General features: G+C 47.7%; 1 protein-coding gene across 1 annotated transcript; it reads right to left on the bottom strand.

Moving 5' to 3' along the window:
- Positions 1 to 26,362, bottom strand: LOC144134295 (neprilysin-3-like). Its single transcript, XM_077667240.1, has 11 exons — positions 26,044 to 26,362; positions 23,824 to 23,994; positions 18,969 to 19,200; positions 16,454 to 16,595; positions 13,475 to 13,624; positions 5,893 to 6,153; positions 5,362 to 5,646; positions 4,037 to 4,324; positions 2,005 to 2,012; positions 885 to 1,221; positions 1 to 219 (listed from the first exon to the last, which is right to left on the bottom strand). Exons 1-11 carry the CDS (start codon positions 26,360 to 26,362, stop codon positions 1 to 3), a joined length of 2,412 nt encoding a protein of 803 aa, XP_077523366.1.
- Positions 26,363 to 27,294: the final 932 nt, after the last annotated feature.

Below are 27,294 nucleotides of genomic sequence, written 5' to 3'. Positions count from 1 at the left end.
TCAAGCCTGGCAGAACGCGGCGGTGGTGAAGTTGGCGTGGCCTTTGCAGTTGTAGCGTTCGGCAAACTCCTCCATGTTGTACAGCGGCAGCATGCACTTTTCGCGTGCAGTGAGAGTGCCGGGGGTTTCAGCGGCATTGCACCAGAGCAGGCAGAAACGCGAGAAAAACACGTGCTGCGCCTCGGGCAGGTAGTCGTTGAACACCTTCCTCGTTCCGGCCTGCACACAATTGCACGAAGCTGACACAACAAAACAGGCAACGCAGCAACAAACATTCGAAACAGCCTCTTCATCAATCGTACTTTACGAATATGCAAATACATTACGATGGCCGAAGAAGGCCTTGCGCTGGTCTGACAAGCGCGTTGTTTTTGATTCGCTGTCAAAGCCTTTTACGTTCCCTATTGACCAGAACCGTGATCTATCGATAATCCATCTACTGCAGAGTAGAGGGCAGGCCTGCTTGCCATATTATGCCTTGCCCAGCTTTGTTAAGCTCATGAGTTCTCTAATTTGCTTTGCCCTGCCTTGCCCTATTTTGCCTTGCCCTGTTATGCCTTGCCCAGTTTTTGTAAGCTCATGACTTCTCTAATTTGCGTTATATCTCATGCCATGTCGTTTCCACCCGCATGGCATGCTTTCCGTCTGTTTAGGCCACAGAGGCGTTCTACGGAGGAATCTGTCATATTACAATCTCACTGTTTCCAGGCAATGCCTCCATACAACCCTTGTCTGGGGTTATCGCGTCTTGATGGCTGCAGCTCAATGCCACAAGCACTTCTATTCCGGTGAGAAGAGCGGCTTAGAGTCAGTAAAGGCGCCAAAAACACGTGCAGCAAGAGGATTTGCAGCATCTTTAGCGCTCTGCGGGGCCTTAGACACACCTTCTTTCGGAAGGCATCCGTAAGGGAAATGTAGGCCAGTCGGACGCCGAGCGAGAGGGTCACCATGAGCGTCTGCTGCGCGCCAGCCGTGCCGGAGTCGAGGTCCCCGAAGCCCATGTTCTTGCGTCGCTCTGCCAGACAGCTAAGCAGCTTGGCGTGGTTTGCCTGCGTGTCTTGGTCCCAGCTGGACTGACTCGGGTGCTTGACACCGATCCCCACGACCTCGGCCAGTTTGACCGCGATAAATGCGCCCAGGGTGCCGTAGTTGAAGTAATCCGGCACCCGGAAAGGGTACAGGTACGGGTCGTTCTGCATAGTTTGTTCGTACACAATCAGCCTAAATACATAAAGCCAAAAAAGCAACACAAAGACCTTAGCTGAGGGAGACAATACTACCACATTTGAAGTTCCCTTCGGAGGCGTGAAGATAACTCTTCCAAAATGTTAATATACCTCACCTGCACGGCTTCTGCAACATTTAAAATTTCGGCGATTTTGTGTTCATGTTTCGTTTAAATCTGATGGCACACCCGTAGTCATATGGTTTGAGCACAAAACCAGCGATAATTATTGTTTAGTCTCCCCTTTTGTGCACCATCGCAGTTCTGCCAGGCAGTCTGTGTTCAGGTATTTGGCTATAGCTTCGAGTGCGCGAATTGCATAGTGCACGTTTGGATCGCATACAACGCGTCCTGTGTGCAGCGTGGGCTAAATCCGTGTCCTGCAGGTAAAGTAGAAGAAGGCGAGAAGCATCCCTCATGGTGACCTCAGGAGTGTCTATTTGGGTTTTTGCGGACAGTGTTTCTGTGATTTCTATTTAAGTGTCGCTAAGGTGGAGCAATTGCCGGCAGCAACTGCAAGGCTAATCGCACCGATAGTTTACAACCACTCAACTCAACTCAACTCAACTGCAGCGTGGGCTAACATATATGCTTGTTAGCCGACATCAGACTGCAGAACATGACGAGAGTGAACAAGGAAAGCTTTCGAAGAGAGCTGAGTGCAGTCTAATAATATCTCATTCTAATGCTTTATTGTTTGAAAACAGCCGCATTGTGTGCATTCACGCTTCTTCAATAAAAAACGTAGCCACGGTTTTCTTCTTTCATCGCGTGCTTACGCCAGGCACTGTCGTAAAGCAAAATAAGAATACGGTACCATCAACACGACTTCGGGCGATACGCGGTGGTTGCTTTTCACAACCGTTTGTAAAGAGGTTCTGCCATGTTGACTTCAGCGCGCGCCCCTTCCACCTCCCCTTGCTTAGTGGCGGCATAGGTTTGAGCCGGCCGGAAGTGGCAGGCAGCATTGCAAAGACATTGTATTTCTACATTGTATCATTACCGATGCTGTGAAGCAGAAAGGAGCTAAACGCAAAGAAAAAAAGAACATAAAATTGAAAAGATACGGAAACGTAGCTTGTAAAAGTATTTCTGCGTCAAGAACTACCGCTCTAATTCGTGCTACGCATAGATTGCCAGACTGCAGAAAAGCACTCGTGCTGTTCAATGTTTTCATCTAATGTATTTGCGGGGCACAACGGTAGTTATATTGTTGCTGAAGAAACGTTTATTATCTTGTTTCCTACGTCCCCTGTAAGCATCCAGCGTTGACGTAGTGAGTATTGCCTTTTTGGCTTCCATCATCGCCTGGTATCGGGATCTCTTTGCAAGCATTTGTTTTTCTCGTTTACTTTTCAGTTGTGACACGCGTGCCAGTTTAATTCGGTCTGATGGATGCAAGGAAAGAGATCGCTTGTGTTCACAAAAAGCTTATTTACAAATATTCTATGCCCGCCATGAGCTAACTAAACACGAAATCATTGCCCTCTTATTTTATTAAAGTATACAGGGTGATTAAATCACTTCATTCAATCAATATCGAAAAGGCAATGTGCTAGCTGCAGGCCATTGGACGAGGGGGCGTAGAAACTGCTTAATAGTCCCCGCGAAGCTCGGCGGAGTATAAGAGAAAACAAAGGAAAGGGACACAAGAGAAAACTGCATTGCTATAGCTTGCAATATGTTAACGGCGCAGTGACGGTGGATGTTTGGACAGAGGTCTCAAAGTTATTGGATGGCACTGGCACATGATCTCAGGCCACTTATCAAACAATTAAAGTTCGTGCTCGGTTGTGGATAGGCTCCTACACGTCGGGAAGCTGGCAAAACGCGCCGGGCCGACAGAGTCGGCCGCTGGAAGGCTGATGTCAATCCTCAACCATAGCTCAAGGTATATCAGCAAGGTTGGTTCGTTGAGTTTTCGCTGGCTTTTCTACGTAAGGCAGACTTCACGCCTTACTTGTTTTTATCCTTGGGCGGTGCTGTGTTTTCCGAAAGTAACCAGGCTGCCGTTACCGCTTCTCATACTCTCGGTAGACTTATTATTCATAGGACGACAGCCAATGCACCAGTTCACGTAACAAGATGTTACGCTCGCAGCCGCAGAGGGCTGGCGACCACAGTGCCGCCGCAACCTCGCGAGCCCTTTCCCGCCGCGGTCATATCAGTCCGGTTAATTTCGGTAAAGATTGTACCTACCACAGTCTGCATTCAAGAGCTTTAGAGTCCAGAAACGGGGTTTCGGGAAGACGTAGAGTACAACCCGGTTTTTACAACTATTACGGTTACTTCACCCTAATGACAAAGATATACACATCATCATCATCATCATCATCATCATCATCATCATCATCATCATCATCATCAGTCTGACTACACCCAGTGCAGGGCAAATGCCTCTTCCATGTCTCTCCAATTAACCCTGTCATTTACCAGCTGCGCCCACCCTATGCCCGAAAACTTCCTAATCTCATCCGCCCACCTGACCTTCTGCCACCCCTTGCTACGCTTGCCTTCTCTTGGGATCGACTCCGTTACCCTTAAGGACCAGCGGTTGTCTTGCCTTCGCATTACATGCCCTGCCCAAGCCCATTTCTTCCTCTTGATTTCTACTAGGATGTCATTAACACGCGTTTGTTCCCTTACCTACTTTGCGGTCTTTTAACGTTACACCTATCATTTTTCTTTCCATGACTTGCTGCGTTGTCCTGAACTTAAGCGGAATTCTTTTCGTTAGCCTCCCCGTTTCTGCTCCGTATGTAAGTAGCGGTAAGATACAAATGTTGTACACTTTTCTTTACACATACACACCTGATACACCGTGGGAACGAGTATGGTCCTCCTGGCGGAGATGTACGAAAGGGTGTTTCCGAACTCGAGATCTGAGATGTGCATCTCCATGCGCGTGGGTGGGTTCGCGGCCATGACGTTGTGGTGGTGACGCAGCGCCGTGGCGAGCATATTCAGGAATGAGGCCGACTCGTCCAGCGGTGGTTCCGGGCCCGTGTAGTCGACGCGGGAGACATTGAAAGCCTCGCCCGCTATTACGTCAAGTGCCGTCTTGGAGATCGTTTCGGTCGCTTGTGACCGCGTGGTATCCTACACGCGCCAAAAAATACGACCACGCTGTTTTGACAAGTGGAATCAAGCATTACGTAAGAAACTTATCACCGTACGGGAAGGCATGAAGGGAGTCAACATGGACGAAGCGCGCTCCGTCCGTGTCTTGCCCCGTTTTTGGTGTGGCTAACAACCGCAGCGTAAATTCGTGCTTCAAACAAAGGCCACATTACAGTTCGTTGAATGGTTAATGATCATTGGGGAATACTCTCACTAAGGGTGACTGGTACGTGATCATTAGCATCAACGTTTCGACAAGAAGCTCGCCTTCCTGAGGACTACTCTACTCTCAACCGCACCGCAAGGGAAGGAACAAAGGCAGGAGTAAAAGAGAGAAAGAGGTGCCGAAGTGGAGGGCACCGGAATGATTTCGGTCACATGAGTATCTTTAAACTCCACTGACATCCTACAGCACACGGGCGCTTTTTGCGCTTCGGCTCTGTCACAAAACGGTCGCTGCAGCCAGGTCCAGACCCAGATACTCCGGCTATAGCTGGAGGAAGCGGACACAAGAGGGAGTGAAGGAAATAACAGAGAAAGAGGGCCTATAGAGGAGGGCTCCTGAATAATTCCCTTCTCTTGGGGCCCCGACATGTGCGTTGCAATGCAGGCGAAACGCACAAGGCTCTCGTGTACTGTGCGATGCCAGTGCACTTTAAAGATCGCCAAGTGATCGAAATTGCTCCGAAGTCATCCATTATGGCAACTTTTCCTCTCTTTCTTCTTTGAACCTCAGCTTCCTTCCTTCTCTCACTACGTGTTTGAGGTTTCCTTCGCGAACTGAGACAGTTACTGTGCCATTTCCTTTGTCTAAGAACCAATGATAATAAAAAATCGCACAGCACAGGACGCCTTTTACACTTTGCCCCCATCCGAACGAGGCCTCCGCGGCCATGATCACGGCCGGTCCGTGCCATGATTTGACACCTTGTCCTCGGTCTAAGCAGCCTTTGCGGCGTGTGCACATAGAGGCGCCTGAAAACAATCGTTCCCAACTGGTCCCCAACTGGCCGTACCAACATCCAGCCGAGGACTTCACTTCCTTCCTTCGCGGCCATTTTCTTCATGAACGAGAGCATGTTGTAGATGACGCCCGTGCTGCCGGCCGGGGAGAGGTGTCGCGCGGCCAGGTAAGCCCATGTGAGAGCCAGCGTCTTGTGCGCGAAGCTGAGGCAGTACATCCCCTTGTAAACCTCGCTCTGAGCGATCCTCTCACGGCTGGACAGTATGTACACCACGTCCGCCTCGAAGACGGTGGCCAGGTAGAAGGTAGCGACATCGAGGCCGTGTTTCACCACAAGCTGCGAGCATGTTAAGTCGCATATCAATGCAGAGCGGCAGAAATGGAACAGCTGCTTTTTCATAGTTAATTGAAAAATAGCTTTGAGCTTCGTGTTACAAGATTGGTAAATATAACCTCAACTCTTTTTAATGCGAACATATTATATGGCTCACTATAGCAACCAAGCCCGACGTTGTCATGGTTGATCGCAAAAAATGGTCGATCCCCAGCATGCTCGGCCGGAAGATCATCTTAGTTCGCTCACCTGCATGGCTGGCCTGAAGATTTCGGCACCTTTGACTACGATCTCGTCTGTGGGCACAAGGACGAGTGTGTGGCGGTGCGAGTCGCTTACGGCGGCCACCCAGTCGTTCGCTGTCACGTTAACCACCATGTCGTTCACTGTTGCCAGCAGCGTTTGCTGCTTTTCAATGGGTTCCTTTCCAGCGAAGAACTTCTTGACGGCGGCATCTATGTCCACAAGCAGTTGCAAGGCATCTGACACGTTGTCGCGCTCCAACCAAAGCTGCGCGGAGAAAAATTAAACAACAAAAAAATGGACGGGGTGCTTGAGCTCCGCCTTATGGGCATGGCACGATAGCGTAGTGGCTTAGTTACCCAGCACCTCAACCAAATATTACGGTGTTAATTAAGCAGCAGGAACGATGCACACAGAAGACACACCAAAAACCAGGTCACTCAAGCACTAACTGCAGCGTCCTCGTCGTTGTCAACTGCCCAGCGACAGAACATTGTCCTTGTTCGCTTCGCGACTGCGTACCGTAAAATATATAAAGAATTGGTCACTCTCTGCATTCATAGATCCCTGGGAGTCCTCACACCACTTTTGGCGCAATGTTTCAGCGGTTAAGAAAGGAGCCACGCGCTACAATCGGTGCGCCTGTCTTGTGCGACCCAGGATGCACTCCCCGAACGACCAACCATTAATTTAACTGCTAGCTGCCACAGTGGGCAGTTTGCTCGCAATCAGGTGGGCAGGTTGTGATGATGCCACATGATCAAGTGGCCTAAGTGGCCCACCTGGCTCGTAGGTTGGTTCTCTCAGGATTTTTCTAAGATTTTTCGCTAACGATCAACGAACCGGACGACGCCGGCGCAAGATTTTGGGCGACACGAGCCCCTTAACGCTATCGCGTTAATAACAACATCCTCAGGGCTCAGCATTGCCTTTGTGTCAGTGTCTCCGACAATTGCCAATCTGAAACACAGTATGACAAAGTTGGTATACCATCAGTTTAGCCCGATATGACTGAAAGGGCTAATGGGTTTGCGTTGCCGGAACCAGTTGTCTTTTAAAATATGGTTCGGTATGATATGACATGGTACGGTGTCTGAGAGATCAACGCCCCAAATCTACTCATGAACTATAAGAGACGCCGTAGACGCTGGGCTGCGGATTATTTACGACCATTTGTGGTTCTTTAACTTGTGCTGGAACCCCATAGCGGACGGGCGTTTTTGCATAATGCGGGTCTCGAAGCGCGCATTCAAACCCGCGTCCACGGACTCTTCCGCTCAAAAGCGTTTGCCAGTATGCTGCAGCGGCCGGCAGTCCCTGTAAACAGATTTTGCTTCTTTAGAAGTTCATTGCAAAATGACGTCAGTCACGTTTTTAATCTCTCCATGCGCTATGACCACGCATTTATCCCGAGTTTAGCCATATCTAGTTCGGAGTGTGGTTGTCAGGACTTTTCTTCTCGCGCTTGAAAAGCACACTGGCAGGAACGTAGTGTTTTCTGGTATGCTAGTCAAACAATGCCTAGACGTGCGTTTTCCGCATGCTTTGAGTGTGCTGTCATCTGTAAGATCATATTTTCGGTCCAGTGTTTTAGGGGAATCTTCCAAGGTGCAGTAGATTAGTAGTAAGAGTAAATATGTTAGTAAAATATAATTGTAATAATAAGAGCACTGATAAACTATTCTTGTAATTCAAACCTACTCCACCTGTGGGGGATTCCTCCAAAACATTTGACTAACTCGGTTCCCAATTCTAGTTACTGATCAATTCGCACTCGCCCTACGAACTGCTAGCCGTCGTATACAGTTAGCGCTTTTGACACAGCGACTGCCCCGGGCAGGAGTTGGTTCCGGGCTCGAGCCCCGGAAGAGGATAAATTTTTATTTAACTGCGAAGTTTCTGTGAACGCTGCATAGTTTTCTTCTGTATCGGTATGGCCTGGCTTGGGTGGATGTTAATGGCTATAGTTGCTATCTCATTAATGCGTTAGCATTATAGCCCTAATGGGAACGAAAAAAGTGGTAGAGTTTTAACATAGTTAAACCGAGTAGACGTGCGAAATCGTGTGTTAAGCCTAATTGGCTCATGTTCTTGCTTTGCTTGGTCGTCGGCTCGTCTGGCGACGATATTAGTTCGACAGTCGTATTAGTTGATGAAGGCGACGATGTGAAATGCACAGCGGGACAGTGTGTTGCTGTTTAACACGAAGCGAGGTCAGCTACGGCAGTAGCGTAGTGCTTTCGAACAGTGGCCAGGGAAGCGGATCTGGTCGTGCCGCCGCGGGACCGAATACCAGTAGCGGCAGTATGTTTTGATTTCTTCATAGGCTGTTGCTATACTAGGTCTGGCCAAGGTCACCCTCAAGGTGCACCGTCACACAAGCTCGGTGAGCCGGTTAGGCCTCGTTAAGTAATGCTTTCGCTGTAGAGCCTGCAGTGGCTGTCTGTCAGTGACTAACTTCCGAGGAATCAGATAAATTTAAGACCTCAGACAGGATTCGAACCTGCAGCGGCGTGGTCAGATCAGCTTCGCCGACCTCTGCTTTAAACCATTCGGCCATCAGTGCATCCATCCGGCCCGCATGATATTCCGCTAGCCTATTGCGTTGTGACTTGGATATCATCGTCTTAATAAGCATTAATGCGCTTAAACGCAGCATGCATCAAGTTACACGGCATGCCGGGAGATCTGAACCGCCAGAGCCATATGACGAGAACAGTGGAATCCGCACAAAATGGTAGGAGATTTGAACCACCGCAGCGCAGCAGGTGCAGCGATGGCGTTGAGGTACAGCGTCCGCCTCGTGTGCAAGAAGACCGGGGTTCGAATCCCAGTGCTGCGCAATTCTTCCTCACTTGAACCGGATTTGGCCACCCTGGTGCAGTACTTAGCCAAAACCTTCCATGAACAAACCAATTAACCCCCGGCCCTCAGTCCCCAAAAGCTGCGAAGCAACTGACCAAAGCGGCGGTCAGTCGTGAGAAGCAGCGGAGGGTGCCAAGAATTTCTGGCTGTAGAGGAGCCTCATGTGAAAATACTGGAATATATATATATAGGTTGCGTTGGCTCCGCAGAATAAAGATTTAAGAGAAGTGGGCACTTCTACAAAGACACTTTTATTTATCAACGTTTCGACCGCGGTGCGGTCTTCTTCAGGACTGTAGTGGTCTCGCGTCAGATGGACGCTTTAAGTTTGTGAGCTCAAGAGGGAGAAAGGAGTGTAACACGCAAATAGCAACAACAGTTCAAAAATTTGAAAAAAAAAATAAAAAATAAAGATGGGGTGCGGGGAGCAGACCGGGACAATATTGGGGGGAGGAAGCAAAAAAATAGAAATAAAAGAAAAAAGGGGGGGGGGAAACTAGTATAGTAAGGAAGGGTGGGGTACAAAAGGAGATGGCGAAACGAGAGAAAGGGAGAGGAAGACGGTGCGGGGGACATGGGCAGCACGGCAACCACAGGCGTAAGAAAGCAAAACGTCCAAACAAAACACACAAACAAAATGCACAAACACAAAGGGCGCCGCTGCAGATGCGTGGCCAAAGAGGAGCCGCTGCGCAAATGACACTGGCAGTGACGAGCAGGCCAAACCAGGCGCCTTTTGGGGGTCTCACTAATTTCCGGTGAGCCGAGGGCTAGAACGTTAAGGAAGGAGTGGGCTACGTTAACGAGCACATGTCTAAGAACTCACTCACGGGGTCTGGGTTTCACTGAACGGTGCACCCCTCTCCCTGGGAGGGTCGTTGAACCGACCTCGCCGGGAATACTTGTTTGTAGAGGAGGAGGGCTGGGCTAGCTGTGTGCAAAGATTTCAAATTGTCGAAAAATGTAAGGAAAGAACGTCAAAAGCTTATCAATACTGCACGAGGCAGGATAGTGTAAGTAAGGAGGGGTACGATGGCCTGGGATATACACTAGGAGTTATAAAAGGTATATCTGAGTTAGCCAATTAACGAGAAGTGTAGTATTATTTTGTTTGGAGGTCGTGAATAAAAGAAAGGGTACCAGGCTTTTCGTTAAGACCTTCTTCTTCTTGAATAGTATTGTTGCAGATAATATTATCTGCAAGTAAGTGGCAACGCTATGGGAACAAGAATGGCCCCAAATTATGCCAATATCTTCATGTATCATATAATAATAATAATAATTGGTTTTTGGTGGAAAGGAAATGGCGCAGTATCTGTCTCATATATCGTTGGACACCTGAACCGCGCCGTAAGGGCATCATATAGAGTCAAAATTTCTTTCTTCTTATCCAATTCAGCCGTACTTTTACAAGCGCTATTTGGATGATATTTTTATAATATTGACAAACACAGAACAACAACTTATCCATTTCATTGACAGTTTCAACTCCGTGCACCCAAACATAAAGTTTACGCACACCTACTCAGCCAGTCAAATCAATTTTCTTGATGTTGACATTCTGGTGGACAAGGGGTCAGTTCGTACAACCGTTTATAGAAAACCAACCGACTCACAAAAATATCTACATTTTCAAAGCGTCCATCCCCGTCACTGCAAAACCAGCATCCCTTATTCGCAGGCTCATCGTTTTCGAAGAATCTGCTCTAACGACCTAGACTTTCATGAAAACTCCGAACACATGCGCAACGTGCTCTTATCACAGCGCTTATTGATGACGCCATAAGCAGAGCTTCAAATCTTAACCGTAGTCAAATACTCCAGGGGCACCGAATAGATAACCGAAATGATTACACTACAAACCTTATCCTCACATTTAACAGTAACGCACCGAACATAAACAGAATTCTTAATAAGCACATTAACATTCTCCAGCAAAGTCTACGACTATCGAAAATATTTACATGCGCACCCCGCGTGATTTACAGGCGTGCCAAAAACATTCAGAACCATCTAGTCCACTCCAAGGAACACAAAACCCCAAAATATGGGTGCCAGCCCTGTGGTAAAGGTCGCTGCAAAGTTTGCAAGCACATGCAGACTACGTGTTCCGCAACTAGTACGAGGTCAGTTTTCCAGCATTCAATCAACGGTAACTTTGACTGCGACTCATCAAACATTATTTACCTTCTTGAATGCACTGTGTGTAACCAGCAATACATAGGACAGACAAACACTGCATTCCGCATTCGATTTAACAATCACCGCGCACACGCCGTCTCTCCCAAACCTTCCCCTATCCAAGCATGTAAACGCAGAAGGACACCCATTCGACCAACTAAAAGTAACAATTATTCAAGGGGGCTTCAAAAACAGGCGAGAACGTGAACAACGTGAATCCTATTTTATCCACAAGTTTAATACTATTCAAGAAGGTCTTAACGAAAAGCCTGGTACCCTTTCTTTTATTCACGACCTCAAAACAAAATAATACTACACTTCTCGTTAATTGGCTAACTCAGATATACCTTTCATAACTCCTAGTGTATATCCCAGGCAATCATACCCCTCCTTACTTACACTATCCTGCCTCGTGCAGTATTGATAAGCTTTTGACATTCTTTCCTTACATTTTTCGACAATTTGAAATCTTTGCACACAGCTAGCCCAGCCCTCCTCCCCTACAAACAAGTATTCCCGGCGAGGTCGGTTCAACGACCCGCCCAGGGAGAGGGGTGCACCGTTCAGTGAAACCCAGACCCCGTGAGTAAGTTCTTACACATGTGCTCGTTAACGTAGCCCACTCCTTCCTTAACGTTGTAGCCCTCGGCTCAACGGAAATTAGTGAGACCCCAAAAGGCGCCTGGTTTGGCCTGTTCGTAACTGCCAGTGTCATTTGCGCAGCGGCTCCTCTTTGGCCACGCATCTGCAGCGGCGCCCTTTGTGTTTGTGCATTTTGTTTGTGTGTTTTGTTTGGACGTTTTGCTTTCTTACGCCTGTGGTTGCCGTGCTGCCCATGTCCCCCGCACCGTCTTCCTCTCCCTTTCTCTCGTTTCGCCATCTCCTTTTGTACCCCACCCTTCCTTACTATACTAGTTTCTCCCCTTTTTTCTTTTATTTCTATTTTTTTGCTTCCTCCCCCCAATATTGTCCCGGTCTGCTCCCCGCACCCCATCTTTATTTTTTATTTTTTTTTCAAATTTTTGAACTGTTGTTGCTATTTGCGTGTTACACTCCTTTCTCCCTCTTGAGCTCACAAACTTAAAACGTCCATCTGACGCGAGACCACTACAGTCCTGAAGAAGACCGCACCGCGGTCGAAACGTTGATAAATAAAAGTGTCTTTGTAGAAGTGCCCACTTCTCTTAAATATATATATATATATATATATATATATATATATATATAGGGACTGTACAGCTACCATAGTCCTCCATAAACTCAGCAATAAAATTGCAATAAGGAATAGCGTCAGGCAAGGAGACACGATCTCGCTAATGCCATTCACCGCCTGTTTACAGAAGGTATTCCGAGGGCTGAATTGGGAACAGTTGGGGGATAAGAGTTAATGAAGAATACCTAAATAATCTGCGATTCGTTCATGACATTGCCTTGCTGAGTCACTCAGGAGATGAACTGCAAATCATCATCAGTGAGTTAGACAGAGCAGTACGGTGGGTCTAAAAATTAGCATGCAGAAAAGCAAAGTAATCTTCAACATTCTAGCAAGGTAACATCAGTTCACAACTGGCAACGTGGTGCTGGAAGTGTTAAAAGAATACGTCTACTTATTGCAGGTAGTGACAGCTGATCCGGATCATGAGAGGGAAGTAAAAAGAAGGATAAGATTGGGGTCGAGCGTATGTGGCAGGTTCTCTCAGATCGTGAATAGCAGTTTGCCAATATCCCTCAAGAGAAAAGTGCACGACAGCTGTATCTTACAGGTACTCACCTACGGGGCAGAAACGTGGATGCTAAAGAAAAGGGTTCAGCATTAAGTTAAGGACAAGACAGCGAGCCATGGAAAGGAAAATGATAGGTGTAATGGTGAGAGACCTCAAGTGGGCAGAGTGGTGAGGGAACAAACGCGGGTTAATGACATCCTAGTCGAAACCAAGAGGAAGAAGTGGGCTTGGGTATGGCATATACTGGCAAGGCAAGATAACGGCTGTTCCTTCAGGGCAACGTAGTCGATTCCTAGAGAAGGCAAGCGTAGCAAGGGGAGGCAGAAGGTTAGGTGGGCGGATGAGGTTAGGAAGTTTGCAGGCGTAGGGTGGGGGCAGCTGGCAAAGGACAGGGTTAATTGGAGAGACATGCGAGAGGCCTTCGCCCTGTACTGGGTGTAGTCAGGCTGATGATGACGATTATGAGCGGAGCAACAAATAACGTGAAATGGTGTGTGAAAATTGGTGTGAACGAATTTAGTTCGTCCACACAAAGCACACCTGAAATCTGAACCCCCATGCTGACGCATTGCGTACGGGTGAGTTGTGTTGATCGCCCGTGAATTTTGTTACTACCCTTTCTCGTCCAAAGTGCAGTTGTGTGAGCGTGCATAGCTCTAGAGACCAGTTTTCCAGTGGTTACTACTGCAACGGCGCAAACTATGGCACCGTTTGCAGCGCGGCTGTTGGCGTCGAATGAGTAGCTCCGTATACATACATTAAAGCTCATACGCGCTATGCATCAGTGTCATCGCCCATTTAATGGAAGCCGGGCATACCTGTAGGACGTTCTCGAAGTTATTGAGGGCGTCTGCGGTGTCGAAGGATTGGCCTAGTTTCCCCTCCAGTGTGTAGCCTTCGTGCATATACAGCATGGGACGACCGGCTTCGTAAATGAACCTGAGGTGGAACAGCGTGTAGACTCCAAGCTGCGATGTATGGGAAGAGAGAAAGAAGTACTGGGATAAGGGGGCAGAATGCAGCCCTTGTGATTAACTCTAATTAATGCCCAAAGAATTCGCTTCTAAGCAGTGTAGTTGGGGTCTTTGCAGCATACATCGAGGTCTTAAGTTTTTGAGGGGCTACGACAAAGTTCTCTTTTCCTCCCAGAGGTTGCACATCATTGTCCAGAATCAAACCCATTAGTCTTGATTCTCAAAAAGGATGTAGACAGGACGTCAGAATAAACGCGGACAAGGCAGTGAAAAGGAAAACAGAAAATGAGAAGGTTTAAGCAGACGTAACAACTACGCTTACATTCCACTTTGATTGCCTAATGGCCGTTGCACGGGAGTGTTTATGAAGCGAGCCCGCCTTTCTTCTGCAGCGCTTAATACTTCCCAGTTGCTGCGTTCACATTTCAGTTTTTTGTGTTCGCGTTTCATTTGACGCTGATTGTTCGTCCCCCTGTCGAGGCAGAACCCATTATGGTGCTAACATTATGGTTATAACAGAGGTGCTGCGAGCATGCTGCATCCGGTCACTGGCAACAGCCAGATAAGTCTGGTGCTTCCCCGGCAGCGTCAAAAATGAACCGCGCAGGGACAATCGGGGCTGTGAATAACTTAGCAAACTTTTCAAAATGCCATATTAGCGAAACAGACTCGAGTGCCAGGAGAATTTCAGCCTTAAAAATATCCGAGATACCTGTAGAAGAGACACTGCCGTAATTAATCTGGCCAACCTCCCATCGATGTGCACTTCGTAAGTTCAGAGAGGGCGGAGTGAAAAACTATTCCACACCTCGCGCAAAAGGAAGATTTCGACCGCTGACCGGTGATAGGGATCACACCTTATCAGCAGCTGGCAGAAAGCACAGCACACCGGACAACGAAAAGCTTATTCTGAGTAAAGTTGCAACAAAAGACTACCACGCCAGAGCTTAATAATAAAAACATGATTACCAGGCACTGTTACCCTCGGTGCTGTGGCTCAACAAACTTTGACCATTTGGACTAGTTACGTGCACTGGAGGGGTTTCTTTATCTTCAAGCTTCTCGAAAGCTGACGCGTTGTGGCGCTATGTAGTCAAAATTCGTTGTGGCACAGCGCCGAGGTTTACTGCATTTTCGAAATTCTAGAAACAGATATAGTTGTAGTTACGGTAAACTACACGCCTTTCAACAAATAAAACGACTACCAGCAATAGTTAAAAAGTTAGCTATTCAGCATTAGTTCACCAGCGGAATAAGTAGCATGCTCCAGCTTTATTCTGACGCGTTACATTGCCGGAGAACGCTAGATCCAAAAAAGAGCTCCTTTAGCTCAAAAAACCTATTTTTTAAGAACTGCGCGTCATTTTAAGGGAACATCCGGTATAAATAATTTGTGCGGCAGGGATGATCGGTATTTAATAATGTTTTGCACAACATTCCGAAGAAAGAAGACAAAGGTAAATTCTTAGCGTCGCTACTTCCTTTAACAGAATGACCAGCTACCATCGCATCTTGAAGTCAAAGAAAAGCACCGGAATAATGGTTCGGGAAGCCTTCTGTGACATAGGGACACTATAAAGAACAGCGAAGTGCAAGACTGTGGATCACGTACTATGCAATTTGACTAAAATTATTGAACTCAGTCAGAACCATGAATTAAATGACTGTCAACAGAGTAAATATGCCTGAATGATCGCGATTAGAACTGCGAGCACTCTCTTGTTCTGAACACCGAAAAGCTGCCTCCGCCAACGCAGTCTCTAATCGCGTTTGTTCAGTAAAAAAAATCAATGTCACCTGTTCGTGGTTTCAAACCGTTTAAGCTAAATCTTCTGTAATTATTAGCACACAAGCGTATTACACATTCACTTTTCCATTGAAGTTAGTAAAGCGACCGCAAGTGGAGACTGAGCCCAGGTGACTTAGAAGAAAAGCCAGGGTAAACTGCGGTCATGAAAAAGTCTTCTCCGCACTTGAGGGGTTCACCCAGTCAGTGCGGCCCGATGGGCGTAGGCCCATACAATCTACGATTGCGAAGGACAGGGTTAATTAGAGAGGCTTGGCAGAGGCCTCTGCCCTGCAGGGGGCGTAGTCAGGCTGATGATGATGATGTTGATGATGATGGGCACAGGCGTACAAGAGTGAGGCAATGGCTCCTCCATTCTGTACCCTCCTAAAAAAATCTCATAGTACGGTTACCGCTCTGTAAAGCAAGATTCAGCTAGAGCCATTTTCAGCGGTGAAAACAGTATCCTTTATTCCTTGTTACTTGTCTTTTTCTTTAGAAGGGCGTGCATTATGTGACTATCAAGTGTGCGTGCATTAATTTTGAATATTGTGCTTTCTGCGAGTTTTTTTTTTGTTGTTGTCCTATCGCTGCCTGCTTTGTAGGGAGGCTGCGGGCTTCAGTCAAGTCGCTTGTTGTCAAGCGGCTTTTATGCGCCGTCTCCCCCATCATTGATGGAAATAAGCATGTTATTATTATTATTATTATTATTATTATTATTAATATTATTATTATTATTATTATTATTATTTTTATTATTATTATTATGTCACTCTGTTATCACTCCTGACGTCGCGTTGTTCTGACACTTCGCGAAGCGTGCTGCCTTAGAGTATTGAAGTGACATACTATTGACGCCACTGCAGGTTGACCGATTGGCGTGGCAGGAGAAGTGCCAATATTAGCTGTCATTGAAAAATTTTATTTGCATCGGCGGGCATCGTTTACCCCAGCAAAGATTCTAACACACCACTGCCGTAAAAATCCCAGGTCATTTGCACATCTCAAGGGCGACGTAGTGAGAACAGCACGCATACCTGCAGAGACTGCCGCACCAGGTAGCGCACCACGTCGAAGAAGGTGGCAGCATGCATCAGTTGTTGAATGAGAAGCACTGTCTGCGCCTCGAGCAGGGCATCCTTCAGTGCCACTGGAGTGCTCATGTACCGGTAACATGATCTGCACGCACAGGCGGAAAGGCGTTGGCGGAAGCAATTGAAGGGAACTTTTTATTCATGGCGACCAACGGCTGGTCTATCATGAAAAGCTGGCCTACCTTGCTGGCAAGGAACCTGGGGCCAAATCAGCAAAATGTAAAGATACGCTGACCTGGTCAAGACGAATACCTGTAACACTGTACTATTCGAATCTTTGTAAAGCTCGTAGCGAAAGCCACAAGAACTTGAACTACAGGCCTCTTCCGGTAGGGTAAAAAAGCTTGAGCACCCTGCAAATGCTCTAAACAAGGTTTTGACTGCCATATCGCTCGATATATTACATCGAATTCTTCCTTCTTCATATCCTATCACCACCGCGATGTTTGGATGTCAACTGTTTTTGAGGCGCGCAAATGCCTTCTTTTATCTGGGTTTAATGTTAACGCATAGACTTCTTCCTTGTTGTTTCCATACTGTCCTGATTGTATTTATATACTTCATAGAATGTTTTATCCATCATCGCCTTTGCTTGTGTTGTTATTTTTCATCTGCCATCTACAATGACACCTCCTGTCGTATTTTTTCTCCTCACCTTTCTACCTGCGGATTGGTACTGTCGGCTCTTATTTCATTTGCTTTGGCATCAAGCTCTATGAGACTTGACGTCGGCTTGCCCACTTGTTTCATCTGGCCCCCCCCCCAATGACGCGATTTTGTTTATTGACCCCTGTTTTGCCTAATAAAGAAAAATATGATTACTCTGCTATCTTATATCAGTACGTATGCAAACTGTGAAAGTTGGTTGGAAGCCTCGGTTGCGCGCTCATGAAGGCATGTACTTTCCCACATCAATAAAAAGTTGGATGTCTGCGCCCGTGGTGTCGTTTTCGTTTGTGTTTTCTGATTTGATTTGATTTGTGATGGTTTAACTTTTTAAGACGAGTCAGGCTATGAGGGACGCCGTAGTGGAGGGCACCAGAACTTTCGACCACCTGGGGTTCTTTAACGTGCACTGACAGCGCACAGTACACGGGCCTCTAGAATTTGGCCTCCTGCATCGAAATTCTACCACCACGGCCGGGATCGAACCCACGACTTCTGGGTCAGCAGCATGAGCGCCATAACCACTGAGCCACCGCGGTGGCATCGTTTCTGTCTTCTGTCCCACAGTCCTTCCTTCAATTCAAAGTGAACCGAGTAGCCTGCAAGAACGTTATGCTACCTCCATAGTTGTTCCAGGTCATTGCAAAATATGGCCCGGGCCACTTTCGATATTTGACCTCGGCCGATTTGGACCAAAAGCGATGGTAAATCTCAACTGAGCACACCAGACACGACGACGACCTCCAAATTTGGCCCGAATCATTGCCAAAATGGTATCGCTTGATCTTTGGTTATAACCATGGTTAAACCCTAACTAACTTTTTCATTTCTATTTACCTTTTAAAGACACACGCACTCATCATCCAACAGTCGTGAGGAAACTATTTTAATTGTACCTGATTCCATGGATACGTCATCTAAGATTCTTTGGACCACTTTTGCGGTAAACGACAACAACGCCCAATTTCTTTGCTTGTGGCTCATATAATGCTTTCGCATGAATATTGCAATTTTCTCGCTAGGTATTCATTAATCAGTTAATCTACAAAACAGGCGTAAGCATTGTAAGTTCTCTGTTACTTTGAAGCAGTGGGCACGAAGATGATGTTAAGCCAGCTAACTCCAGTAAGCAGCGTTAATATAAATGTTGTTGCTGAAATGATGGCTTTGTTTGGGGCATCGGGTTTAACACCCCAAATCGACTCGTGCCATAATAGATGTCGTAATGAAGAGCTCCGGATAATTTTTAGCACGTGAGGTTCTTTAACGTGCACTGACTTCGAACAGTGCACGCACTTCTATCTGTCGCCTCCATAGAATTGCGACCGCCACGGCCGCGATCGAAACCGCGTCTTTTAGTTCACCATAACCTGACCACAGCGGCGGCCCAGTGGTCTGAGCATCCGCCTCATGCGGGAGGTGCGGGGTTCGATCCCCAGTGCCGCCGGGTACCAACCGGTGATACAATGAGTACAAGCTTTCCCTGGTATAGTGCTCTGCGTATTTAGAGCTAAATGCTTGGAAAATGGGTCTTCGACCTCACCTTGAGTAGAAGAAGAATACCTTGTGTCATGGCGCTCTTTGACCACAGATGCCTTTGCGCCATAAAAGTCGATCATCACCAGTTCACCATAACCATTAAACAGCCGCGGTAGCTTGAGACTGAAATGAGCCAGCCTAGTCCGTCTCAAATGGTGATTGTAGAGCGCGCTTTCGAAGTTCCCCCTTTTGACCAACGGCCCGGTGAGCACTCGACGCCTCAACGTGGCCGGATGAAACGGACGGGACTTGCCTGTAGACGGGCCCCAGTATGTGCATGCCCTGACGTTGCTCGTCCTTGCGGAATTCTTCCCGCTTGTGGAAAAGCGTGAGGTTTAGCCGGAACAGCTGACTGAGCACCGACGCGGTGTGGAAACTGATGCCCGTTTGATGCCACGAGTCGCACACGTAACCGTAGAAGTCGACGCACGGGTCCTTGGTCTCGTTCAGGAGCCCGTCCAGGTACTTCCGGGCCTTTAGGCACTCTGCAAGCAAGATTTTCGCTCAGAGTGTTATGAGCCAACACGTCGCTGCAACCCGCCCTCCGAAGGTTAGCCACGTAGCAACCAACACCCTAGGCAAATTATGCAGCACAGACACCTCCCGTCTTTGTGAGCGTACAATGAACATGCAAGTGTAGGGGAAGGGGTATGTTACCCAAGTTATTTAAGTGACCTTGGAAAGAGAGGAAAATGTACTTCAGAGGAATTACCTGTTGATCTTGTTGGTTTTCACCTATTATATGCATCTCATTTAGCGCAGAATACGACACCAGACAAAGCAAAAGAGCACACAAGACGAAACATGGATGCTACTCGCAATTGATTTATTCCAAGAAAGATCAAATCATGTATATATGCGCTGACCTGCGCAGGCGCGCGTATTTTGTCCTTTGTGTTTCTTTCTTTTACTACTAGGGCTAGTGAACAGCACGAAAGACAGTGACAAGGGAGACATATCAGGACAAGTGCTGACTTGCAGCTGTAAGTTCATAAGGTGGAAAGGAATCGAAGAAACAAAACGTTTTTTTTCTGCGCACACCCAGGCGTGATACACTCACAGACACCAGAACACACACCCGCACATGGGAATGACGAAACTTAACTGATATGCCAGAGGATACGTGATTTCCTTCTCATGCAGCAAAATAGAAGGCTTACTCACACATTGGTCGTCTAACTTCGCGATGTGAAATGCTTCCACAATTTCGCGAGACACCTTATCACGGTGCTTGAAAACAACACGCGAGTCTTGCAGTCTTGGTGAGAAATCGCTCGGCACTTCACATCCTCGAGAATATTCTACCAATTTTGACCCATACCCATTTTTCATGCACCTCTCATGTTCTCGTAAGCGCACATTCAAGCACTGGCAGATTTGAGCAGGTACACCCTTATCCAAGACAACGGAATGATGTACACAACGCCAACCTTGCACTTGGCAAGTATGTGTTTGTGCCTTACACCGCAACCAGATTATCTAGCGCCTTCATTTTGCGCTTTTCTTTGTACAATCGAGCAAACATGTTAGAATTTATTAGGAGTGCTGAAAAGGAGCCTAACATGAAGCCCAGAGTCAACATTTTAAGCCCAGGCGCGAACATATCTACGTACGGAACAACAGCCAATTACTTTTCCAGAGAAACTCTCTCGCTTTGTTGACTGTCCACGTGTGGCTTCTTACAATTACTAACCAAGGAATGGCACACAGACGGTAGGAGCAGCCGCCGCGGTCGCTGAGTGGTTATGGCGCTCGGCTGCTGGCCCGAAAGACGCGGGTTCGATCCCGGCCGCGGCGGTGGAATTTCAATGGAGGCGAAATTCTAGAGGCCCGTGTACTGTGCGATGTCAGTGCACGTTAAAGAACCCCAGGTGCTCGAAATTTCCGGAGCCCTTCACTACGGCGTCTCTCATAGCCTGAGTCGCTTTGGGACGTTAAACCCATATAAACCAAACCAAACCAACAGACGGTAGGAGCAGGTCAGGTAAACCAGCTTGGCGGAGACGAGATGCTTGCCTAATTAAACTGTTCATTTCATGTGCGCATGACCTCGAAAGGGAAGCGCCTAGGCAGCACGCTGCTATTGCCCTCTTCACCAATTTGGTATGGCCGGCCTCAAAATTTAACATTGGATTAACTGACCTGGAATTGTAACGCCATCAGAAGTGGATATTATGGAAAAACAGACTGACATCGAGGTACTGGAGCGCACCAGCCTCTGGAAATTTCGTAGTGAACCTTAAAGGCCCAATTCCCTTTCTTCGAAAGCCTTCAGCACATTTTCCGCTGCTTAGGACACATTCTGATCTTTGACAAGAACCAAGTAGTCATCCACAAGCCTTTACATATGAGCAACCAATCCATCGAGACCACTTTGAAGAGCGCGGTCAACCTTAGCAAGAAAAATTTTGCTCAGGATGGGGCGACACATGAGCCTATCCGCACGCTCGAGCTCTGCAAATAAACAGCACCACCTCAGCGCACAAAGGTCGATTTCAAATAAAAAGTCAAAATCTCTAAAAACGCTTCAACGGAAGGCCCCGAAGCACTTCTGACCTTCAGCTCGTCATTGGCCTCCGTGATAGTCCAACTCGTCCAGCTTGCCATTCTTACTCAAGTCCTTTCTTTTGTCTGGTGTGTGTTTTGCGCTGAGATGAATTGAATATAACAATAACGAAGAAAATGATTTGCCGAAGAAAGTATAACACCCGAGCCCCACGGGCAAATTCAGTGCAGTTAAGTGTTTATTACCTTACGTTTTAATGGCATTCACGCAGTGCCACACGCATAAATTTAATGGCATGAGCCTTACTGCCATTCGCGACCTACTGAGTTCGCCACAAGTCCTTCGCCCGAGCAATGAGTACTCTTGTCCCCATTCTACACGCAGAAACGAATGCAACTTTGTAAGTAAGAACTTCCTAACCAGTAGGAAATGGCTTTGTTGACTGTCCACGTGTGGCTTCTTACAATTACTTACCAAGGAATGGCACACAGACGGTAGGAGCAGCCGCCGCGGTCGCTGAGTGGTTATGGCGCTCGGCTGCTGGCCCGAAAGACGCGGGTTCGATCCCGGCCGCGGCGGTGGAATTTCAATGGAGGCGAAATTCTAGAGGCCCGTGTACTGTGCGATGTCAGTGCACGTTAAAGAACCCCAGGTGCTCGAAATTTCCGGAGCCCTTCACTACGGCGTCTCTCATAGCCTGAGTCGCTTTGGGACGTTAAACCCATATAAACCAAACCAAACCAACAGACGGTAGGAGCAGGTCAGGTAAACCAGCTTGGCGGAGACGAGATGCTTGCCTAATTAAACTGTTCATTTCATGTGCGCATGACCTCGAAAGGGAAGCGCCTAGGCAGCACGCTGCTATTGCCCTCTTCACCAATTTGGTATGGCCGGCCTCAAAATTTAACATTTGATTAACTGACCTGGAATTGTAACGCCATCAGAAGTGGATATTATGAAAAAACAGACTGACATCGAGGTACTGGAGCGCACCAGCCTCTGGAAATTTCGTAGTGAACCTTAAAGGCCCAATTCCCTTTCTTCGAAAGCCTTCAGCACATTTTCCGCTGCTTAGGACACATTCTGATCTTTGACAAGAACCAAGTAGTCATCCACAAGCCTTTACATATGAGCAACCAATCCATCGAGACCACTTTGAAGAGCGCGGTCAACCTTAGCAAGAAAAATTTTGCTCAGGATGGGGCGACACATGAGCCTATCCGCACGCTCGAGCTCTGCAAATAAACAGCACCACCTCAGCGCACAAAGGTCGATTTCAAATAAAAAGTCAAAATCTCTAAAAACGCTTCAACGGAAGGCCCCGAAGCACTTCTGACCTTCAGCTCGTCATTGGCCTCCGTGATAGTCCAACTCGTCCAGCTTGCCATTCTTACTCAAGTCCTTTCTTTTGTCTGGTGTGTGTTTTGCGCTGAGATGAATTGAATATAACAATAACGAAGAAAATGATTTGCCGAAGAAAGTATAACACCCGAGCCCCACGGGCAAATTCAGTGCAGTTAAGTGTTTATTACCTTACGTTTTAATGGCATTCACGCAGTGCCACACGCATAAATTTAATGGCATGAGCCTTACTGCCATTCGCGACCTACTGAGTTCGCCACAAGTCCTTCGCCCGAGCAATGAGTACTCTTGTCCCCATTCTACACGCAGAAACGAATGCAACTTTGTAAGTAAGAACTTCCTAACCAGTAGGAAATGGTTAATTCATCACTTTCAGTCAGATGAGGCACCTCTTCTGCATTTTTGAAGCGAAGAGGGCCATTTTTGCCAGCACTTGTGACCGATCGGTACTCTCGGCTTGTGTGCTGACACGCGAATGTATAGCTATTAAGACAAATTGTCAAGAAAAAACCCGGTATTTTCTGCAATATAATCTTAAACTACATTTAAACAACATTTACGAGATATTGTGCTTACTAGCAGAATTTAAGTTTGTGTGAAACTTTTTACTGCTTTGCAAGCGTTATCATCATCGTGTCTTTTGTTTGATAACATTAAATGCGGACCTGTCATTTCTTTGTTCGCGTGGCACGGATATTACATGTCTCAAAGCCTTTCCGGACCACGCGATCAAAATCGGTACATTCTAAGGGGCCCTCGCTGCCCAGACCACAAGTTCGTTGCGGCCTTGGACAGCATTTTAAAGTTTTTGGTTTCGAAATACGACGGGTACGGCGACCACAGAAAGTCATCGCTGTAAAAGCTTCCGCGAATTCCCGTTGGTAAATGGTTACTTTTTTTGTACCACAACCCAAAAAGCCGCCGCGGTGGCTTAGTGGTTATGGCGCTCGGCTGCTGGCCCGAAAGACGAGGGTTCGATCCCGGCCGCGGTGGTCGAATTTCGATGGAGGCGAAATTCTAGAGGCCCGTGTGCTGTGCGAGGTCAGGCCACGTTAAAGAACCCCAGATGGTCGAAATTTCCGGAGCCCTTCACTACGGCGTCTCTCATAGCCTGAGTCGCTTTGGGACGTTAAGCCCCCTTAAAACGAAACGAAACGAAACAACCCAAAACAAAACAGTACTATCCTTAATCACGCAGATAACGTGGCAAGCGCTTGGAAAACGCAACGCCCAAACCCACCTTCGGTGATGCAGGCGACGCCTTCCGGGATGCTCTCTCCGCTGATAAGGTAGAAGAAGGTGACGGTGATCACAAAAACGAACAGGAACCCGGCCATCGTGACCACCATGACCAGGGACATCTGGTCCTTACTGCTCAACGAGCTCTCCCCGGTGTTGCCTTCCGCGGCAGCTTAGGAAGAGGAGGCAAAGCGAAAGACGTGAACAAGTCAGAGTTGAGAGTGCGGACACTGTCCACTCCATTTCACTACTTCATGCGTTGGACCAGAGGCCACGAGGGCGAAGGTAATACAGCATCCAGGAGTGCATCATTGTCCCGTGGGAATAGAACACTTCTGAAAGATGTCGGATCACGCTCATACAAGGACGGGCGCCCTTATCGTCCGTGCTTTTTTTTTCGCACATTTCTCTTGTTTAAGTATGTACGACCGACTCGACCAACAACGTGCACTCTTAAAGAAAAGCGACATGTCCTGTTATTGTGTTTTCCTGCGCTTAATTGTATAAATACGCCCATGGTGTCGTTTTGATATATATATGTGTCGTACCCTCTTATTCGCGTAGTTCTACCTTTTATTTAGATGAGCCAACTAACCCGCAAGAAGGTTATTTTGTTGTTCCTTTCTCGCTTGTTATGGCAAATTCGTTCAGCTGCACGTATTCCTGTGCATCGCAAAGTGTGCGTTTCCTTTGGGGGTCCGTCACTGTGGTGCGGAAGTATCTGTTGCATGCATAAATTATGCTATTCGAGGCTGCTGGGAATACTTAAGACGTCTAGCATACACGGCTCGTGCTTAGAGCCAACTATCGATCTAACGCCTTCGACAAGCAGCAGACTGCTAAAAATGGGTGAGGGCATTCCGGAATAGTGCTCCCCGGGCAGTGACGTCCGAGTCCAGTCACTCCTGTAATCCAGAGACCCAAGTCCGGCGCCGCAGTCGTAACTTTTGAGCGTCGTACCCTTTATTGCATGTCTAGCCGACCAATTGAGGAAGAAGCCAAGCATGCCGCAATCATTGCAACGTGAAAATGTAAGTTTGGTGCCAGAATTAAGCGCTTTAGGTCATACCTATTTAAGAAGGAAGCCCAGCTGCTCTAGATGAACGAGCGTTTTAAAGGAGCTTGAAGATGGCCTATATCCATCGATTACCGCGTTCTAATGAGATATGCTGCTTTCACTCAAAAGAGAGTTTTTGCAAATTCGTTGAGAGTAAATACTGAAATACAGCTTAAGCTCCGATTATGTTTTTTTTTTCTCATGAGGATCTCCGAAGTTAGACCTAACCGTCACGCAGTCCTGGGCAAAGATCATGGAGTTTCTAGGGATATCGGCATCACCATTAGGGTCAGGTGTGTTTTCATCCCCTGAATGACGCACGAAATATATGTCGTAACGGAAGAAAGGAACATCACTTCCTATTACAGCGCCGCAGAAGACATAGTCTAGGCATGAATAGCTTTTACGGAATTAGTAAGCGTATTCTTGGAAACTCAAACACGCACAAATGACTACCTTGTATAACTTTGTTTAACCTTCCGTTTTATTGAATGCTCTGACAGAAACGTGTTTGGGTATAATGCTACTGCGGGAGAAGGACCCAACGTTAACGGTTTAGAGGACTTCCTGCAAAAAATCTTATAAATAAATTATTTTAATCATGGCCAGTGAGAACCTCAGTGTATAAGTATGAAGATACGTTTATATCAAAAACAATGAAATTGAAAAGAATACAGCACTGTGAAATGGTAGTGAATTCTAAAGAAAGGATAGACAAGTTTTGTGGAAGCTAGCTCGCGTATTGCAGATGTTTCGGGCGCTGTATGCGAGGTATCAGTTCGAGAGTATCAGCCTCGCTCTTTCACTAAATGTCTGATGTATGGATGGACGGAGAGGATACACTCCTTCGTCTAAGTAGGAAGATGAATCCCTTTAGACTTGGATCCAAACACTGCCGCACTGGCAAACTTGCCGATAAGGAATGGGCTGGGCTGTTTGCGCAAAGACTGCGACCTTTGCGTGTTGGACTGCTGCCTCTATACAGGCAAGCTAACGTTAACAAAAGTTCGCTGGCAGTTGCACGTATAGTTTTATTATCTGCGGAGCGAGCCCAATGAGGTTCTTTTCATCGCTAACGAGAGGTCCCCCACCCGCAGTAAGGGCACCAGCACTATGAGCGTTCCTGAAGCCTCGCAGCAGGGACAAATTGTGAGTGAGACTCACACTGAGGCCTGAGAGACTTGCGGACCATCTTGAACATGGCCGCAGCAGTGGACGACTTGCGCCGGCCGACGGCATCAAGGGGACGGCTCTTGGCGACCTTGGGCGGCTCTTCGCCATTCTTCCCGTCTTTGGCTTTGGCGCCGGCAGCGGCCGGAGACCGGGATGGAGACCCGATTTTCACCTTACTGGCGACCTTCTTGATCTTGGGAGAGACTGAGCCAGTGGGTGAAGCCTTGATGGGGCTAGCAGCACCGCGGTCAGGGCTTTTTGTGCCCGCTGTGCCAGACATGGGACTCCGGGCGCCGGCCTTTGGACTCATGGCGCCGGACTTGGGGCTGGCGATGGCGGCCTTCGTGCTTGAGGCTCCTGCGCCTTTTCTAGCAATCCCAGCGCGTGGACTAGCGGCACCACTTCGCGGACTCACGGCGCCGGACTTTGGACTTGCCACTCTGGTCTTTGGACTCGCGGTCCCGAACCCAGCACTGGAGTCGTCAGGTTTCGGACTCAGGGCGCCGGATTTTTTCTTCGGCAAGTTTGTTTTAGACTTCGCGGTGCTGTCTCTTGGACTGACGGTTCCCGTCTCAGGGTTCGCGATGTGGGCCCTGGGACTCGAGTCATCGTGTTTGGGACTAGGAACACTAACTTTCGTCTTCGGCAGGTTTGTTTTAGAGTTTGCGGTGGCGGTTCTTGGACTTACGGCTCCGGTCTTAGGACTCGCGATTCTGACCGTAGGAGTCGGCACTCCAGATTTCGGACTACGAACGCCGGATTTCGGTTTTGACGAGACTGCCTTTGACTTAGCCACGCTGGTCCCAGGAGTTGCGGATGAAGACATTGTACTAGCGACTGTACTAGGATTCCAGATGCTGGACCCTTGCCTCCAGCCTCTGAACTGGGATGCCCCGCCTTTGGCACCGCAGTGTTGGTGCTGCTTCCGCTGCCCAGAGCTTGACCTTGTTGATACTGCGTTGCAATGCGTGGGAGGCTTGTAAAGGTCGCTGGTGCGAGATGATCGCATATTTATAATTTAGGATTACACAGAAACTCACAGGCATTTACAATGAATAGATTGTGTTGGGCAGACATCTGCAAACTCAGACCTTGCTGCCAAGCTACAGCTAACATGGAAATGGCGATCGATCTCGCCGCAGACCGCAGTGGCGATTCACCATGCCCAAGTAACGACACAGGGTACATAAACAAAATTTGTCCAAAGGCAGGTGATAGCCACATCCCAGAGGCACGTATCTT

This window comes from Amblyomma americanum, chromosome 5 (assembly GCF_052857255.1).
Source record: "Amblyomma americanum isolate KBUSLIRL-KWMA chromosome 5, ASM5285725v1, whole genome shotgun sequence".
Classification (NCBI taxonomy): domain Eukaryota; kingdom Metazoa; phylum Arthropoda; class Arachnida; order Ixodida; family Ixodidae; genus Amblyomma; species Amblyomma americanum.
The sequence above is the reverse complement of the archived record's forward strand: the minus strand, read 5'-3'. Positions and strand labels throughout refer to the sequence as shown.